At 49.0% G+C, this 19,496-nt stretch overlaps 1 protein-coding gene across 1 annotated transcript in view; it reads left to right on the top strand.

The window, feature by feature from the left end:
- The first annotated feature begins 8,759 nt into the window (after positions 1 to 8,759).
- Positions 8,760 to 19,496, top strand: part of CIZ1 (CDKN1A interacting zinc finger protein 1) — a 49,993-nt gene continuing 39,256 nt past the window's right edge. The window contains exon 1 of the mRNA XM_015426461.1: positions 8,760 to 9,132. Coding sequence (XP_015281947.1) covers positions 9,035 to 9,132 — 98 coding nt within the window. The 5' untranslated portion in view covers positions 8,760 to 9,034. The remainder of the gene's footprint in view (positions 9,133 to 19,496) is intronic.

The following is a 19,496-nucleotide window of genomic DNA, read 5'->3' as shown; positions in this document are numbered from 1 at the left end:
GCAACCGCAAGAATCTCTCCTTCCCCTGTGAGTCAGTTTGGTGTAGTGGTTAAGTGCTCAGACTCTAATCTGGGAGAACCGGGTTTGATTCCCCACTCCTCCACTTGCAGCTGCTGGATGACTTTGGGCAAGCCATAGTTCTGTCAGAGCTGTTCTTGAAAAAGAGCCTGTGACGCCCCCTTAACTGGGGAGGTCTGGTTTTACTTTAAAATGTTCTTTCTGTTTTGTTTTACTCTGTATATCCGGCTGCCACCAGGAAATTTTAAGGCTTTCCAAACCTTTATAATATAATATTTTTTTCTACTGGGTACTGGCTTTCAAGGGACTATGTGTTCCTCAGGATGTATTTATTTCAGAGCTGGTATACTTGAATGAAATAGGATTTATTTAAATAAAGCATAAATACGAGGGTAGAACCATGTAACTAGTAAAGTAGGTATAACACACAGTTTGCTCCCTACTGACAGGGATTTTTCATAGGTAACTTTGTAACACTTTTCCTTCAAGTCCATATAATCTTTACTGTTTCCTAGACTCTCAGCTTTCAGCTTATAAGTCCTATAACACAGAACTGAATGTCTCTCCTTTCACACACAAATATTTAACTCAGAACTCTTATAACATACAAGACTGCTTCACTCTTTTCATACACAGGACCAACTTATCCCACACAGGGATGTGTCTCCTTCTCTCAGAGGCAGAACTTAACTGACTCCTTCTTTAACTGTCCTCTTCAACTGTCCAAACTGTAACTCTTGACTGACATACAAATCATCCACACAGCATCACTTTCTTTCACTCACCAATCACACCACCTGCCTGTTTCAACCACACTAGACTATCTCTCATCGCCATGCAACCAAACTTTTAAACACACACACACACACACACAGTTAAACATGAAATCATTACAGAGCCATTTCTGTCAGAGCTCTCTCAGCCCCACCTACCTCACAGGGTGTCTGTTATGGGGAGGGGAAGGGGAAGGAGTTTGTAAGCCGCTCTGAGACTCCCTTCGGGTAGTGAAGGGCGGGGTATAAATTCAATCTTCTCTTCCTCTTCTTCGCTTCCTCTATGTCCATAGTCCCCCCCAAAAAAAAAACATGCATTGGTACTTCAGATGTTAGGAATGGGGAATGGAGTTCCCCCACCTAATTGGTATCCCCAACTTCCTGTCTATGCATAGAGTTATTAAGTAAAGTGAAGTGAAATTTTGCTTTGGTTTAGTGGTTAAGTGTGCGGACTCTAATCTGGGAGAACCAGGTTTGATTCCCCGGTCTTCCACATGCAGCCAGCTGGGTGACCCTGTGTCAGTCACAAGTTCTCTCAGAGTTGTTCTCTCAAGAGCAGTCCTCAAAAGAGCTCCCTCAGCCCCAGCTCTCTCACAAGGGTGTCTGTTGTGGGGAGGGGAAGGAGTTTGTAAGCCGCTCTGAAACTCCCTTGGGTAGTGAAGGACGGGGTATAAATCCAGTCTCCTCCTCCTCCTCTTCTTCTTCTCTGGTTACCATCTGCAGCAGGTAATCAGGATTCCCCGAACCATCAAAAAGCGGTTGGTTACCATCTGGTCCCCCCCCCACTCCCCCTTCTTCCCTTTACTCTTTCCTGCTGGGCCCCCACCCTGAACAGATGGCAGCCCACCCTTCTGAAGCCCTCCTTTATCTGTATATATATATATATGCTGCTTGTTTTTTTAAAAGTGAGGGTGTCAGGAGGAAGAGGAGGAGGAGGTGGTGGCCTGGCCACAGTCGCAAAGGTCGACAAGACAGTCTTCCTAAAGCGAGATCAATAACTAGGGGGGAAATGGAGAGGGTGGCTGTTTTAATGAGCTGTCTAAACATGGCAGGAGTCTTGCTTTGGAGGGATGAAAAACCAAACCCTCACGGAGGATTGGCCTCCTTCCTCTCCTGGCCTCTCAAAGCAAAGTGGGATACTGGAGGCGATGCTACCGAGGCATCCCCCCTCCCCCCACTGGAATCAGTTTGGGAGCTGGCAGACATAGGAACAGGCAAGCCGGGAGAGTGAGTAATACCAGATCGGCCAGGGGCTGACCGGCAGCCCGTGGCGTTGTGCTTGGCAATAGGATGGGAATGCTTTTGGTCCGAACAATAAGCGCATCATTTGCTTGCTTGCAATGTGAGTCTTACTTGGGGCACAAAAGGGAAGGAAGGCTGCGTTTGTGTGTGTGTGCCCATGTGCTGAGTATATTGTTATAACGCAGCATTGTTGTTCGTGGGGGTGTGTGTGTCATGAGTTGACGGACAGGATTGCATTAGTGTGTGTGTTTGTGATAGATTCGTGTGGGTGTACAACCTCCCCCTCCCTTTCTCCTTTCTTCTTGGTTATTTTCCTCTGGTTTTAATGTTGATACCTGTCTTCAGTCTTGGTGAAAACATGGATAAAATGGGAATGCCGTAAGGACAGCATGAAACCATGATTCCCAATGAACAAATGGAAGAAGTAAATGAGGATTGTCTGACGTTTGGATTTTGTGATGGAAGAGATGGTTGTATTGCATTTTATAACTATAGCGATGCTTGGTTTTCGCAGTCTTTAAGCATCTACCGTAAGTCTTCCAGAACAAATATTTAAATATCTAAATAATGATAATTATTTCTTTGTATCGTATTGAAGTGACTAAGCCAAAAGCGAAGTACTTCCGAGTTCGTTGATTTGATTGATTTAAGTGGGAATGGTTGAAACTCATATTGAACAGTTCCTCCCCTTTGGCTGGATCACTCCCATCTGCTTCTTTAAATTTGTGAAGATATTTATATCATGTGTCCCCTGTCGACATCCAAAGGAGCCCAAAGCAGCTTACAAACACATACCAAAGAACAGGCACGGTACAAAAACAATCCGTGTATTTATGCGCATCTATCAACGTGGCCCTCAGCTTGGAAGACGTGAGCAAAGCTATTCATGATAGGATGTCTGGGAGGACATGAATTCAGAGGTTCACCATAAGGTGGAAGCAGCTTGACGGCACTTAACACACACACACACATTCAGGGGTCATTCCCTGCAGGAGTGCACAGGAGTGGAGCTCCGGCAGTAAAGATTCCAGGGGGCGGGCACATGCAACAAGCCCCCCCCCCCTGCTCCCAGCAGCCCTCAGTCAGAGCTAGAAGCAGCCAGGTAAGTTGCAGAGCTCCTCCCGGCCCCCCGGTCCAAAACAGTCCAGTGGCACCTTTAAGACCAAGTTTTATTCAGGTATAAGCCCTCCCTCCCCTGCGTGGACAGATCTGCACGTTCCCCCCCCCCCAACCCCCCCAATAGCTAGCAATCCAAAACAGTCCAGTGGAGCCTGAGCAGTGGGTGTTGCCTTCTGACACACTTCCGGTGATGCCAGGGTGTGTGGCATATGCAAATAAGTTATGCTAATGTGTTATGCTAATGAGCTCCTCCACCTCTTTTTCTACAAAATGACCCCTGCACACATTTATGTACTATAGACGCACACACAGATATGTATGTTGCTAGATAGAGAAATGCATGCCGATAGCATATGTAACTTGTGTGGATCTAAAGCTGCAACCACATGGCGTTTTTGTGTGTGCTTTCCTCCGTCAGTTACCATTTTCCCTGAATTCCCTCCCAATGTGCAACAGGAGAGTTTTTTTTTTTAAGTATACTATTAAAACAATCTAACTCCATGATCTAGGAGGTCTTCTGGATCCCCAGGTTTGATTAAAAAAATGTAATTGACATATCACTATAGCTTAAAACTGGTAATTGACACATGGTGATATATCAATTACTGCTTTTTGAAATCCTGAAAAAGCCCTCCAGTGCTGGGGATGGGAATGGCTGATGCTGCAGATGGTCTGAGGCAAGGGAACTGCAGAGGAAACTACGATGAGGACACAGCGGCAATGGAAGGAACGTGGAGATTCATCACTGTGTGGATGGAACCCGGGCTTGGGAAAGATCAGAGCAAGGCAGGGTAAAATCAGGCAGGTTGGCAATTATGTATGTTGTCTTCCCTATCCCCCATGAGCTGTGTTCCCTCTAAGCTGAGTTAGTGTGAGCCAGCTCACAGTTTTTTGTCACATTTTTGTCTCAGCTCAGGGAGGAGGGCTCCAGAGCAAACTAATCTATGCAGTAGCTAAATCGCTTGCTCACAACTTTAAACCCAGTAGCTCCCAAAGTAGAAGTTTTGCTCACAAGACTCCACAGCTTAGAGGGAACATTGCCCATGATTCATTCATTCATTCATTCATTCTTTCAATTTGTACCCCGCTCACCCCCGAAGGGCTCTGAGCGGCTTACACGGTGCATGGTGCAGAGATCTATGCAGATTATTGTTAGTCCAACAGTCACGAGTAACTGTAAATCGCTCTGAGCCCACAGGTGTGTGGGAAAAGCGATCAATAAATCAAAAGGATGATGATGATGATGATGATGAGGGCTCTTTTTGTAGAAAAAGCCCAGCAGGAACTCATTAGCATAATAGGCTATACCAAACAGCAAACTCATTAGCATATTAGGCCACACCCTGACCACACTACTCATTAGCACATTAGTGTTACCAGAAGTGTGCTCATTCAGCCACACCCACCTTTTGCTTGTTATTCTGTTTACCTTGCTTGTTGTCCAAACCGAGGGCTTTTTTTTGTAGCAGGAACTCCTTTGCAAGTTAGGCCACACACCCCTAATGTAGCCAACCCTAATGAGTTTCTGCTGTTGGGTGTGGCCTATTATGCTAATGAGTTCCTGCTGGGTGTGGCCAACTCAGGAGCCAGCCGGAACCCCGTTCCTGTGCGTTCCTGCCCTAAAATAGCCCTGATGATGATGATGAGACAATATCTTGGATGCCGGATGCTGAACCAGGGTAGTAGCTCTATGTGGAAGCACAGTTTTTAAAAAAAAGATGATAAAGGTTTCTTTATGATAAAGGCAAATGGAATTAGACCTTGAATCAGTATAAAAGAAGGCAGGAGCCAAAATGCCCATCGCTTTCTTCTGTTATAAGCATTTCGGGCATCATCTCACCCAAATTAAGCATTCTTAAGTTTGTTATAGTTCCACAGATTTGACAAGCACCTACTGGAAGTGATAGGACTAAAATATGTCTAAAATAGTTCCCAGTCCAAAAAGTTGTGGGTTGTCTGCATGTGGCCCAAACCTAGCCTGATCTTGCCAGATCTCAGAAGCTACGCAGGATTGGCCCTGGGTAGAACTTGGGTGGGAGACCACCAAGGAAATCCAAGGTCGCTAGGCAGAGGCAGGCAGTGGCAAACCGCCTCTGGTATTGTCCCTTGCCTATAAAAACCCTGGGGCGGTCACCGTAGGTCAGTTATGACGTGACAGTGCTTTCCACACCAACTGCAAACTCTGCCTTTAAGCAGAATTATCTGGGAGACCTAATCTTGTCACGTTTTTGTCATGATGGTTGACATGATTTCTGAAACAGATGTAAAGATTCACTTTTATGTGTTATTATTGGTTGAAATAATTTGGTGTCACTGCTAGAGTTTTGAAAACTCCCCCAACAGTCATACTAGGTATCCTGTCGGATCCTCGGGGTCCCCAACTGGTAACTTGTTTTCTAGAGCTAGTTTGGTGTAGTGGTTAACATGCCTGGAGCAGGCAAGAGAGCTGCCTCCTACTCAGTTCTTCAACCGCCCTTGCATTCACACCTATCTTTGTCACGCCTCACTTTGCCTCAGCTACATTCTTCAATTCTTTCGCTGTTACCGCTCTTTGTTAGTCTTTGGTTCTTCTTCTTCCTCTGAATTTTTTTAAAGGAACCTTTATTTCTTTCCTTTTAGCTAGCTCCCCCTTCCCCTCCCTCTCCCTCTCCTCCTCCTCTTCTTTTTCTTCTTTTCCAGTAGAAACCCACATGATCCTGGGACACTAGAAACAAGAATAGCTATATAGATTAAACATCCTATCAATCCGTTGCCTGAACTCAGAGGATAATACTTTTACCTCTGTTTTTCATTCTTAAAAAACAACAACACATTCTGGCATTGGTGGAACAAATGCCATCTTCCAGAGAATTCTCTCCGTTCTCAGTGTTCTAGTGCCTAGCCTACTTTGAAATCTAACTGTATTAAACTGTCAGAAGTGGGAACAGAGGCAAGAGAAATGACATCAAGTTTGTTTCTGTTCCACTGGTAATGCATTTATATATACTTTTTTTGTGGCTGACTGTATCCCACAGTCTATATGAATCCAGTTTTTCAGATAATTTAAATTATGTGAAGGGATAGACACACATTATATATTGTATTTAAATTTGTTCAGGATACCCGGGAAGATTGTGTGACCATATATGATTTCAATTGTCATTGATCAACGTTCTTATATACAACAGAATCATTAATGGAGATGGCTTCTAATGGCCCCACTGGTGGACCTCCTGATGGCACCTGGTATTTCTGGCCACTGTGTGATACAGAGTGTTGGACTGGATGGGCCTTTGGCCTGATCCAACATTGGCATCTCTTATGTTCTTATGTTCTTATGTCACAGGCGGGACCTTTTGTGTTTCATTACCTTTGACCCCAGGGTTTACTGTTTTCCCCTCTGTTCGGCGTCTTGATATCTACGCCGCCGACTGAAGACACATCTCATGCATCTGATAGTGGACTTTAGCTCAGGAAAGGTCCTGTCCCAAATTCGTTAATCTACTACAGCGAAGACGTTTTTCTTTTCAATTAAACCTATCGTGTATATGTAGGAATAATTACAATACCACCACTCCGGGAGCCCTGATCTAAGATGGTCCAGGCGAGCCTAAGCTCATGGATCTTGGAAGATCTGATTGTACTGGCTCACCATGTCTAATCTGCCTTGAGTCTCCCTTAAAATACATAATATGAGCTGAAATTCAATACTTTGGCTTTGGGGTTTGTTTCTTGAATAGCACCCCATTTCCCTACCAGGCTGACGGCGGATAAAGCTGGACACCAGGTGGTGTTATTAACAGGATGCGATTTGGCGTGAGGGACCTCTTATTCAAGGGGTGAATAGCGCCAGTAGCATGTAGAACCCCCTTGGCTGCATCTGCAATGTCATCTTATATTCTGGGCTACCCTAGACACTTCTGAATGAAGATTCCCCTCAACTTTCTTAGTTCCACCTCTGAAATGCCCTTAAAAAAAAAAAGGCGGTGCTTCTAGAAAATGCTCAAGCCCAAGCTTTAGTGAGCCTCCAGGGGAAGCCCCAGGGACTATAAATAACTAAATCAGCTAAGCAGGGTTGGCCCTGGTTAGTAGGTGGAGGGGAGACCCACCATGGAAGTCCAGTCCAGGGTCGCTATGCAGAGACAGGTATTGGCCAAGCCACCTCTGTACTGAAAACCCTACAGCAGTGATGGTGAACCTTTTAAAGACCGAGTGCCCAAACTGTGACCCAAAACCCACTTATTTATCGCAAAGTGCCAACACGGCAATTTAACCTGAATACTGAGGTTTTACTTTAGAAAAAACGACTCATACATTAACTTAAGATGATCCAAACAAAGTAAGGAAAGCAATCCCAAATGCTTTCATTTACTTAAAATTATTTGGCAGAGAATTCGACACTTTAATGATGGTCTGGGCCTGGGTGGGGCGATGACACGGGTGCCCACAGAGAGGGCTCTGAGTGCCAGCTCTGGCACCCATGCCATAGGTTCGCCACCACTGCCCTACAGGGTCACTATAAACCAGGCCCGTAGCTAACATGGGGCCCACGGGGCCCGGCCCCCTTGTGTTTCTTCTGGGCCCCCTCCCTCCAGGGCTGCCCTCAAAGTGCTCCAACTTACCACCTGCACTGTACTTCCATTTAATTAGCTGGCGGGGGCCCCCAAGGCCCCCTCCCAAAGAATTCCCTAGCTACGGGGCTGCTATAAACTGTCTGTGATCCAATCTGGGGAAAGGTACATGAAGAAAAGGCTCGAGACATTTAGAAACCGTAAATTTAAAATGAAGCTCCTCTTTTCGAAAGAGGAAAGGGCACACTTAAAAAAAAAAAGGTATCCCGAACACTGTTCCCTCTAAGCTGAGTTAGCGTGAACTAGCTCACAGTTTTTTTAGCTTCCAGCTCACCCATTTTTGTCCTAGCTTGGGAAGGAGGGCTCCAGAGCAAACTAATTTAGGCAGCAGCCAAATCCCTCGCTCACAACTTTAATGCCAGGAGCTTGCCAAGGAGAATTTTTGCTCAGAAGACTCCACAGCATCGATCCTGAACATTTATAAATCATCCCATTTAAAATACCACCCCCCTCCCCCTATGGAGAAGGGTACAATAAAAGAAAAAGAAGAAACCCGGGGAGAGTCATTGTTCACATTTAGGAGGAGCAAATTTAAAACACAGTTCCAGGTTTTGGGAGAAGAGCAATGGCACACGCACTTAGAAGAAGAAGAAGAAGAAGAAGGAAGGAAAGCTAATCAATGTTCCCTCTAAGCTGTGGAGTCTTGTGAGCAAAAAATCTACTTTGTGAGCCACTAGTATTAAAGCTGTGAGCAAGTGATTTGGCTACTGCATACATTAGTTTGCTCTGGAGCAATCTTTCCTGAGCTAAGACAAAAATGTGTGAGCCGGAGACTAAGAAACTGTGAGCTAGCTCACACTAACTCAGCTTAGAGGGAACACTGCTCTCCATGCCAGTCTAAAACACCCGAGATGTTAAATAACAACTCTCCTGCTTTGGCAAAGGGGGAAGCACTGCCTTCCCTTTTGCAATGACAACTCGGCTTTGGAGAGAGGGCGTGTGTGTGTGAGTGTGTGTTTGTGTGATCTGCGTGTCGCAGGTTTCTTCCAGGGGTGGGAACGCCTCTGCGCGCACCCCCCGCCCCCGGGTATCTCGTGATCGCCACGGCTGACCCCGGGGGCAAGGCGGAGGGCGGACGGCTTCGGCAGGAATGAATGGAGTCCCGCAGCCGGCGCGGGGCAGTAGCAGCGGCGGCCGCCCGGGAAGGCTGCTCGCGGGGCTGAGCTGCAGGCGCCGGGCGAGGCCAGCCCCTTCCTCCCGGGCCCGCGGGTCTCCCTTCGCTCTCCTCTTTGTGTCCCAGGATCCGCGCAGCGCCTCGGGGCTCCCTCGGCCATGTTCAACCAGCAGCAGTTCCAGCAGCAGCTGCTGCAGCTCCAGCATCTCCTCCAGCACCACCCGCAGCAGTCGCAGCAGCAGCAGCAGGCCGGCCGGTAAGCCCCTCTAATCGAGGCCGGGGATCGCGGGCCTGCCCGTGCCGGGGTGGGCGGCAGCCTCTTTCCCCCACTCCCTCCCCTTCCGTGCGTTCTGCCTGGGATATTTACTTGCACTCTGTATATGGGCCGGCTGCAGCACTCGGCAACCGATTTGGGGTCTGTTTTGGAGCCCTTGCATTCTTTTGGGGCTTTGTGTTAATGATCCTTCTTTTTGCTTTGAAACTCAGGTCTTAGAACCAATGTTCCCTCTAAGCTGTGGAGTCTTGTGAGCAAAAATTCTACTTTTTGAGCTCCTGGCATTAAAGTTGTCAGCGAGCAATTTGGCTACTGCATAAATTAGTTTGCTCTGGAGCCCTCCTTCCTGAGCTGAGACAGAAATCTGTGAGCCGGAGGCTAAAAAACTATGAGCTAGCTCACACCAACTCAGCTTAGAGGGAACACTGCTTAGAACTTCTCCTCGTTATATTCCAGGATCTGAGAATCTGTAAAATCGTTACTGTTTGGGGGGAGGGGGGATACAGTGCATGGCAACCTAAATGTAAAAAAGAAAGCATTTTATACGTAGCAGGAAAAGTGTTGCATGGTGATTCTGATAGATGAGTTTCTGATTCAGGTATTGCCGTTTCCCTGGGCCTCTGTCAAACTTGTCTGTTGCACTGGCTTCTTTCAATCAATCGTTTTAAAATGTCTGGCATGGGTGACCCAACTAGAAAGACCCCGACCCGACCCCCCCCCAATAGGGGCAGCTTGTTTGTTCTTCCTTGCATTTTTATTCTGTCCTTCTTCCAATGAGCTGAGGGTAGAGTCCTTGGTTTCCTTCCTCTCTGTTCATCGAATCACAGAGTTGGAAGGGGCCATATAGGCTATCTAGTCCGACCCCCTGCTCAGTGCAGGATCAGGCAAGAGCATCCCTGACAAGTGCTTGTCCAGACGCTGCTTGAAGACTGCCAGGGAGGGGGAGCTCACCACCTCCCTAGGCAGCCCATTCCACTGCTGCACAACTCTGACTGTAAAATTCTTAAAGTTCCTCACAACAGCCCTGTGAGGGAGGTTAGACAGAGAGGGAGACTAGCCAAGGGTCACCGAGTGATGTTTAAGGCTGAATGGGGATTTGAACGCCGGTCTCCCTTGTCCAAATCTGACCCCTTACCTACTGTGCTGCGCTGGCTTGCATTCACAACCTCACGTAATGCAAATGAAATTAATTCATTTCATCTGAGAAATGTTGGCTGGCGTGCTGTAAAAGCTCCAAGATCCAGTCCACCCAGAATGTCTTCTGCACACAGCCTTGTGAAAATGAACCTGCTGCTGTACAGCTGTCTTTCGTTTCAGCAGGCTGCGTGCAGACAGCTTCCTGGTGGATCGGGCGCTGAGACTAGTGATTGAATTTCTTTTGCTGGCTCGTGAGATATTGAATGGCGTCTTGGAAACCGCAAAGCTGTTTAGAGCTGAATCTCTAAAGCAGAGGGGTTAAGGACGGGTGGCTACAGAGGGGCTTCCTTGCAACTTGCTTGCAACTTGCTGATATCAGGACAGGAGCGTCTCTAAACGAATATATTTAAATCCCCTTTAAAATACATAACATGAGCTGAAATCCGATACAGGTGGACTTTGAGGATGGCTTCTTGAATAGCGCCCCTTTCCTTACACAGCTGATAGCAGATAAATCTGGAGACCAAGTGGTGCTATTAAGAGGATGCAGGGGTCATTTCCTGCAGGAGTGCACAGGAGTGGAGCTCCGGCAGTAAAGAGCCCAGGGGGGTGGGCACATGCAACAAGCCCTGCCCTCTGCTGCCAGCAGCCCCGGGCCATGAGGAGCAAGAAGCAGCCAGGTAAGTTGCAGAGCTTCCCCCGCCCCCCCCCCATTGGAAACCAAAACAGTCCAGTGGCAGTTTTAAGACCGTTTTATTCAGGTACAAGTTCTCCCTCCTCTGTGAGGGCAGATCTGCACGTTCCCCCCCCCCCCCCATCGCAGGAAACCAGTCCAGTGGAGCCTGAGCACTGGGTGTTGCCTTCTGACACACTTCCGGTGATGTCAGGGTGTGTGGCATATGCAAATGAGTTATGCTAATAAGCGCCTGCACCTCTCTTTCTGCGAAATGACCCCTGAGAGGATGCAATTTGGTGTAAGGACCCTCTTACTCTAGGAGAGGTCGTGGAGTGGGAATGAATAGCACCAGTCAAAAGTACAACCCCCTTAGTTGCATCGGCAGTACCATCTTTTATTTTGGGCTCCTGTATACACTTCTGAATTAAGAGTATCCTTATTGAAAGGCTGTCCTTCCAGAAAACCCTCAGGCCCATGCTATAGTGAGCCCCAAAGGCCTTACCTGTGCAAAGGCCATGCACAGATGTGATGTCACATGGGCACGCGTCACCGATCCTGGCCTTTATTTATTTATTCACTCAGCGTTTATTTATTCGTTTATTATTTCGATTTATATCCCACCCTTCCCTCAAGCACGCTCAGGGTGGCTCGCCACAATAAATTCGATACCATCTTAAAGTAATTCAGTCAGATAAGAAAGAACGCTATTAAATCAATACAATAAAACCAATGTAAAGCATTTAAAGCGGGCGGTGCAGTGTATTCAGTGGGGAGGCCAGCTGGTAGGTGCTCGCTGCCTCAGCCAGCGACATGGCGGAACAGCTGTGTTTTGCAGGCCCTACAGAACTGTGACAGGTCTCGCAGGGCCCTGATCTCAATTGGAAGCATGTTCCACCTGGCAAGGGCAGCCAGGAGGGTTCCATGGCGGGGTGGGGATTCAAACCTGGGCCTGCCAGGTTCTAATCTGACCCTCTAACCACCACCATACCATGAAGAAGGGAAGAAGAAGAAGAGATTGGATTTATACCCCACCCTTCACTCAGAGTCTCAGAGCGGCTTACAAACTCCTTTCCCTTCCCCTCCCCACAACAGACACCCCCTGTGAGGAGAGAGCTTTTTCCAGAAGTGCTCCTGAGAGAACAGCTCCGAGAGAACTTGTGGCCAAGAAAGCCCTGGCCCTGGCAGAGGCTAGGTGGGCATCTATCGGGTTGGGGGATAACCAGCAGAGGGCTATCCGCAGAGCACAAGGCTCTCCGGGGCACATATGGGGAGAGGCGGTCCTGTAGAGATGTCGGTTCCCGGCCGATTTATCTATTTATTAGGTTTTTACCCCAGCCGAGGCTGGCTCAGGGCGGCTTACATAAAAACAATGTAATATCAACTATAATACCCGTTAATACACAAGAATTCTTAAAACCGTAAATATAATAATATAATAAAGTGCTCGTGCTTAGTTTCCTCATCATACAGTCAGTTCCTTGATCATCTTCGGTTATCCTGGGCGATCAGTTTGGGCAGTGGTTGGAGGATGCAGGGGATCAGGGCTCTCTCGTCGTAGGCTATCAGGTGTCAGTAGTGGCGGCGGCTCCAAAGGCCTGGCGGAAGAGTGCCGTCTTACAGGCCCTGCGGAACTGCAACGGGTCCCGCAGGGCCCTGATTTCCTCCGGGAGGTCATTCCGTGGCATTTTGCACCGGCTGCAGCTTCCGTATTTGAGACAAGGGCAGTCCCATGTAGAGGGCATTACAGTAATCCGGTCTCAAGGTGACCATCGCGTGGATCACTGTCGCCAAGTCATTGCATTCGAGGAAGGGAACCAACTGCCTAATCAGCCTGAGATGATAAAAGGCTGACTTGGCAGTGGCTGCTATCTGGGCCTCCATTGTTAAGGAGGCATCCAGGAGCACTCCCATACCCCTAACCTCCAGCGCTGGCACCATTGGTGCCCCATCGAAGGTCGGGAGCGGGATCCCTACCCTCGCACTGCTCTGGCTCAGGCACAGGACTTCTGTCTTAGTCGGATTCAATTTCAGCCAGCTCAGCCTATGTCAACCAGCCACAGCTTGTAACGCCTGGTCTAGGTCTTCCGGTTTGGAGTCGGACTGACTGCCCAACAACAGATACTGTGCATACTGGTGACAACCCAGTCCATGCCTCCGGGCAGTCTGGGTAAGGGTGCATATAGATGTTAAAAAGCATTGAGGCATCCAGGAGCACTCCCATACCCCTAACCTCCAGCGCTGGCACCATTGGTGCCCCATCGAAGGTCGGGAGCGGGATCCCTACCCTCGCACTGCTCTGGCTCAGGCACAGGACTTCTGTCTTAGTCGGATTCAATTTCAGCCAGCTCAGCCTATGTCAACCAGCCACAGCTTGTAACGCCTGGTCTAGGTCTTCCGGTTTGGAGTCGGACTGACTGCCCAACAACAGATACTGTGCATACTGGTGACAACCCAGTCCATGCCTCCGGGCAGTCTGGGTAAGGGTGCATATAGATGTTAAAAAGCATTGGGGACAGCAGTGCCCCTTGAGACACTCCGCATTCCAATGGGTGCCTTTGGGACAGCTGATCCCCTAGCACCACTCTTTGTCCCCGGCCTTGGAGAAAGGAGGCAAGCCACTGCAAGGCTAGTCCCTGGACTCCAGTGTCAGCAAGGCAGTGGATCAGCAGCTGATGGTCGGCTGTGTCGAACGCAGCCGACAGGTCTAACAACAACAGCACTGCTGATCCGCCTCGATCCAGATGCCTTCGGAGGTTGTCCGTGAGGACGACCAGTGCCGTCTCCGTCCCGTGATCCGGGTGAAAACCGGACTGGGAGGGGTCCAAGATGGAAGCGTCATCCAAAAAGTCCTGTAACTGAATTGCCACTGCCCTCTCTATTATCTTGCCCAGGTAGGGCAAGTTGGAATCGCGCCGGCTTTAAGGCTTTAAAGGTCAGCATTCCCACTAACTAAGCCTACGTCAGTTCCCTGTTCAAGTCTTATAACTCGGGGTCAGCAACTAGAGCTTCCCCGGGCCGTATCTGGCTTCCCTGATGGAACTGCCTTCTTGTTACCAGACTAGAGGCAAGAGAGACAAGGTGTCTGTGGCAAACGGAGCCCGCTCTCAGACTTTTTTTTACTGGTTGGGTGTGGCAGCACTAGCCCATCACCTTTAATAATAATAATGCCTTTCGATTTATTGATCGCTCATCCTGCAGAGCTGCTGGCTCTGAGCGATTTACAGTTACACAAGTTTTCACAAGGGACTAACAATGTTTCATAGGGTAAGGGAGGACGACATATATAATCCTTTGAATCGCACACTTTTGCAGCCGACGGGGATTTTGTTCAGCTGTAAGCTTCAGGCGTGTTCCGGACGGCATTCACTTTCGGCGTGGCTAGATGACGTCAGTTCTTCCAGTTCTTCTTTAGCTGTTGGCCAAGGTGTTCAGGCCCTTAACATGCTTTAGGTATATTCAGGTGGGCAGCTGTGTTGGCCTGAAGCAGTAGAACAAAGTTTGAGTCCGGGGGCACCTTGAAGACCGACAGAGTGTAATTCAGACTCGTTTCTGATGAAGTGTGCGTGCACACGGAGGCTTCTACCCAGAATTGAACCTCGTTGGTCTTAAAAGTGCCACTGAACTCAAACTTCGTTTTAATGCTTGAGGAATATGTTTCCTGGTTGTAAGCCGGACTTAAATTCAAATCATTCCCTTGAGTTGCCCATGGGAGAAGTGGGTACGAGACGGCGAAGTGGCCAGCCGTGGTGGGAGTCTTCTCAAGCAGCTCCTGATGAGGCCTTCAGCATCCCCGGCATGACTGAGTCAGATAATTTGGCATCTCTGAACTTGGCCTCCAGTTGGAGAGGCGTTTTGTGTCCTAGCGTGCCGTTTCGGTTAGACCAGCGCATTTGGTATCCCTGGCGGAGCCGGTGTATTGTAATTGTTCTGCGTTTCAATCCCATCCTGACAGCAGCTGACCGTCATCACATGAAGAGTAATCAAATAATCTGAAGCAAAACAACAAAATGTTCAAGAATGGATTCAAAAGAGCAGCAACGCATGACCTTATTAATTTTAGACATCTGTAGCTTGCTGTTCTCCACAGCAGGGGCCCAAAGCGGCTTACAATGTCATCCCCCCCCCCTTCTGTTCGGTCGTCTCAGCAGCACTGTGAGACAGGGTTAGGTTGAGAGACAGCAGCTGGTTCAAGGGCAGCCAGCAGGCCTCCATGGCAGGGTGGGGATTCAAACTGGGGCCTGCCAGGTTCTAATCTGACCCTCTAACCACCACCATACCATGAAGAAGGGAAGAAGAAGAAGAGATTGGATTTATACCCCGCCCTTCACTCAGAGTCTTAGAGCGGCTTACAATCTCCTTTCCCTTCCCCTCCCCACAACAGACACCCTGTGAGGTAGGGGGGGCTGAGAGAGCTCTTTCCAGAACTGCTCCTGAGAGAACAGCTCTAAGAGAACTTGTGACTGGCCCAAGGTCACGCCAGCAGCTGCAAGTGGAGGAGTGGGGAATCAAACCCGGTTCTCCCAGATTAGAGTCCGCACACTTAACCACTACACCATGCTGGCAGCAGAAATAAAGAGCATATGCCAGAGGTGTGTGGGGGAAACGTAAAGACCATCTAAGCCAGGGGCACCCAGTGTGGTGCCCATGAGTGCCATGGTCAGGCCCGTAGCAGCATTGGGGCATCTTGGGGCTAGGCCCCCTGACTTACTGGCAAGGGCCCCCGAGCAGTGGCAGGTGCGGGGAAGGAGTTGAGTATTCCTGCGCAGCTGTCTGGCATGATGGGCTGGCTACAGTGGCCATGGGGAGCCAGACAGCACCTCTCTATTTCCCCCAGAAACTGAATTAAATTACCTTTAATTCGATTAGCAGTGGCTCAAGTGGTTAAGACGCTGAACTGCAGGCTGTGGAAGGTCAGTAGTTCAGCAGTTCGAGACCCGAGTGCGCCACATGATGGAGTGAGCTCCCGTCTCTAGTTCCAGCTCCTGCCAACCTAGCAGTTCGAAAGCAAGAAATTGCAAGTAGATAAATAGGTACCACTTTGATGGGAAGGTAACAGCGTTCCGTGCGCCTTGGTGTTTAGTCATGCCGGCCACATGACCACGGAAACGTCTTCGGACAGTGCTGGCTCTTCGGCTTGGAAACGGAGATGAGCACCACAACCCTAGAGTCGGATTCGACTGGCTTTCAAGCAAGGGAACCTTATTTTTACCCTAAGAAATTTAAATGCCCCCTGACTTTAAAAATCCTGGCTACGGGCCTGTATGCCACAGTGCCTGCCGACACTTTTCCTGGTGCCCATCAAGTGGTTTTGGAAACTCGGCCGGGCCAGGTGGAGCTTTTGCCCAGCAAGGTTTCTGATTGGACCCTGGAGATTTGATTGGCTGGGCAGGTTTTTAAAAATGTTGCTTTGGCGGCCACTGCCACCACAGCACAAGGTACCATGAAGGTAAGCTGCAGCAGCCATTTTGTGGCCGCCTCCACCTCCGGCAGCGGCCATTTTATGGCGGCGCCCGCCGTGCTGTGTCAGAATTCTAAAGATGCCCGCAGGCTCAAAAAGGCTGGGAATCCCTGATCTAAGCCAAAAGCAGTGGTATCTTGAGCCGTCATCTGACAGTGAGCAGAGAGGTAGTTTCAAGCCTCTCTTTAAGTAGAGCAGTCTACTATAATAATTTATTTATTTGCCGAATTTCTACCCCACCCTCCCAGCCAAAACCGGCTCAGGGCGGCTTACGTAAAACAGGTGAATTACATTAAAACATAAATTACAATCAAAACAATTTTGAAACCACAGTAAAGGGCTACCTGGGTGCTACCCCCAAAAAGGCCATGTCTTGCGTCAACACGTTGCCTAAAGTTCTTAAGTGTGTGGGGCAGTCTTCCATGGAAGGAGGCGGTCCTCTGGCCTGAAACCATTTTTGGAATCTTAAAGTAGTAGGGGGTATTATTGAGGAGTGGGGTCTGCCAGTTGCCAAAAGAAGGAAGGAGGGGCAGGATAAAAATGAGGAAAAAATGAGAAAATAATAATCTGAGCCCTTGGGAGAGAATGAAGGGGCAATAGATACCCCCACACACACCTGGAGGCCGTGTGCTGAGGTGTTTGCTGTACTTTTGCAACTAAGCAGCCAGTGAGAGACAGAGTTCTTTTGCTCTTTCTCCCCCCACCTTTTCAGTTAGAAATTGGGGGGGGGGATACCATTTCATAATACCCCAGATCACACAACATGAATTATTGAGAGTACACGTATAAAAATCAAATGGTACAGAACAAGGGCATTAGACTTATGATGTCTTTGCATCACGGAAAGAACATTTTGCCCTGTTTTGGGGTGAATGTTACAAGCCGCAGGTACGGAGCTTGCTGAATCCTCCGTTTTGTCCTCACAGCAGCCCTGTGCGGTAGGCTGGGCTGAGAGAGCACGACTTACGGCTGGGGCGCCACCAAGTGAGCTTCACGGCTGATTCGAATCTGGGTCTCCCGGACCCTCATCTAGCCTTCTGACTGCTTTGTCGAGTTGTGTGCACAGTGCCTGCATGAGAGACAGCTGGAAGACTCTGGGGTGCCCGGGTGTGGCAGCAAAGCCCGTGGTGCCACAGCTTTGCTAAAGCTAAGCAGATTTGAGTCTGGTCAGTGCCTGGATGGGAGACTTCCAGGGAACCCTGTGGTCAGTCCTGGAGTTCCACCATGGAGAAGAGGAAGGAGGTGATGCACATTCAGGGGTCATTTCCTGCAGGAGTGGAGCTCCGGCAGTAAAGAGCCCAGGGGGCGGGCACATGCAACAAGCCCCACCCCCTGCTCCCAGCAGCCCTCAGTCAGAATAAGAAGCAGCCAGGTAAGCTGCAGAGCGCCCCCCCCCCCAGTTTCCAAAGTCCAAAACAGTCCAGTGGCACCTTTAAGACCAAGTTTTATTCAGGTACAAGCTCTCCCTCCTCTGTGAGGACAGATCTGCACGTTCCCCCCCCCCCAATAGCTAGCAATCCAGAACAGTTCAGTGGAGCCTGAGCGGTGGGTGTTGCCTTCTGACACACTTCCGGTGATGTCAGGGGGTGTGGCATATGCAAATGAGTTATGCTAATGAGCTCATGCACCTCTTTTTCTACGAAATGACCCCTGTGCACATTTCTGTGCTTCATTTATCGGCTGTCTTCCCTGGTTGAGACTCAAGGGAGACGACAGAAGTAGACAACATGGCAATGAAGACCCGTATAATACATATACAGCAACCAGGTGTGATTAGAGTTGCCAGCCTCCAGGCGGGGCCTGGAGTTTTCCCAGAATTACAACCGATCTCCAAACGACAGAGCTTTGGGCCCCTGGAGAAAATGGCTGCTTTGGAGGGTGGGCCCTCTGCCATACCCCGCTGAGGTCCCTCCCCAAACTCTGCCCTCCCCAGACTCCACCCCGAAATCTCCAGTAATTTCCTAACACAGGATTACAAAATTAGAGAACAATGGAATACCAAAAGTAGCCTGCATTCAACAAGCGAGACAAAGGGGAACTGTCTGCATTGTTCAGACATTGAACCTACAACCCTGTCCTTGGCCACTTCCGCATTGTCATTGTTGTCACTCGTTTGTCCCTATTTGCTTCAGGATTCCCCCCCCAAGGGTGCGTTCAGACGGGCCATTTAGTCGCCACTTCCGGTTTAAACTCCCTCCCCACTCGAAAGCTGCGTGAGGCTTCTGCTTTTCACCCGCCATTTTTTAAAAAAGCATTGGTGATGTGCGCATAGGCGGAGGTCCGCCACCGCGTTATTAAAAACAATGTTTAAACGGTGCATAGTTTTAGCCTTTAGACGAGTTCGGGATCTCACGGAGACCATTTTCGGTGGTAAACGTTTAAAGGGAAGCGTCACAGCAGTCGGGTTGAAGAGGACATCGCTGTTCTGCGTAGGCGCGAAACTTTCAGCTCCACAGATGGCTGCCTGTGCTTATGCCCAAACTCAGAGGGAGAGAAAAAAACAACAGCACAGCGATCCGGAGCAAGGAGGCGAGTGTGATCGCGATTCTCCAGGTTTAAAAAGACTGCATCAGGGCCGGAGCAATTTAAACCGCTCCCAGCACACCGTCTGACTGCACCCATATTTGCTCCGGAGCAAAACACATATGGAAAGGGGGGGACGACGACACCCAAAGCAATAGGGACAAAAAGAGTGACAAAAATGACAGTGCGGAAGTGGCCTTTGTTAGAGGTCTCCTGAACCGTTTGTTCTACTGAAATGTGAGAGAACCCAGACTCCGAGGGAAGGTCTCCATGAACACCCTCCCACATGTGAGCGAGTGAAACTTGGCTGTATTAATTGTCCTAATACTTTGGAGCACTGAAAGTACTTCTCCTGGCCCCACTGGTGGACCTCCTGATGGCACTGGTATTTCTGGCCACTGTGTGACACAGAGTGTTGGACTGGATGGGCCTTTGGCCTGATCCAACATTGGCATCTCTTATGTTCTTATGTTCTTACATCCTCTGGCAGATTCAGGTGGGTAGCTGTGTTGGTCTGAAGCAGCAATACAAAGTTCGAATCCAGTGCCATCA

This window comes from Gekko japonicus, unplaced genomic scaffold (genome assembly GCF_001447785.1).
Source record: "Gekko japonicus isolate JY-2015 unplaced genomic scaffold, Gekko_japonicus_V1.1 scaffold1064, whole genome shotgun sequence".
In the NCBI taxonomy this organism is placed as follows: domain Eukaryota; kingdom Metazoa; phylum Chordata; class Lepidosauria; order Squamata; family Gekkonidae; genus Gekko; species Gekko japonicus.
Note: the sequence above shows the minus strand (reverse complement) of the source record. Positions and strands in the feature narration are given on the sequence as shown.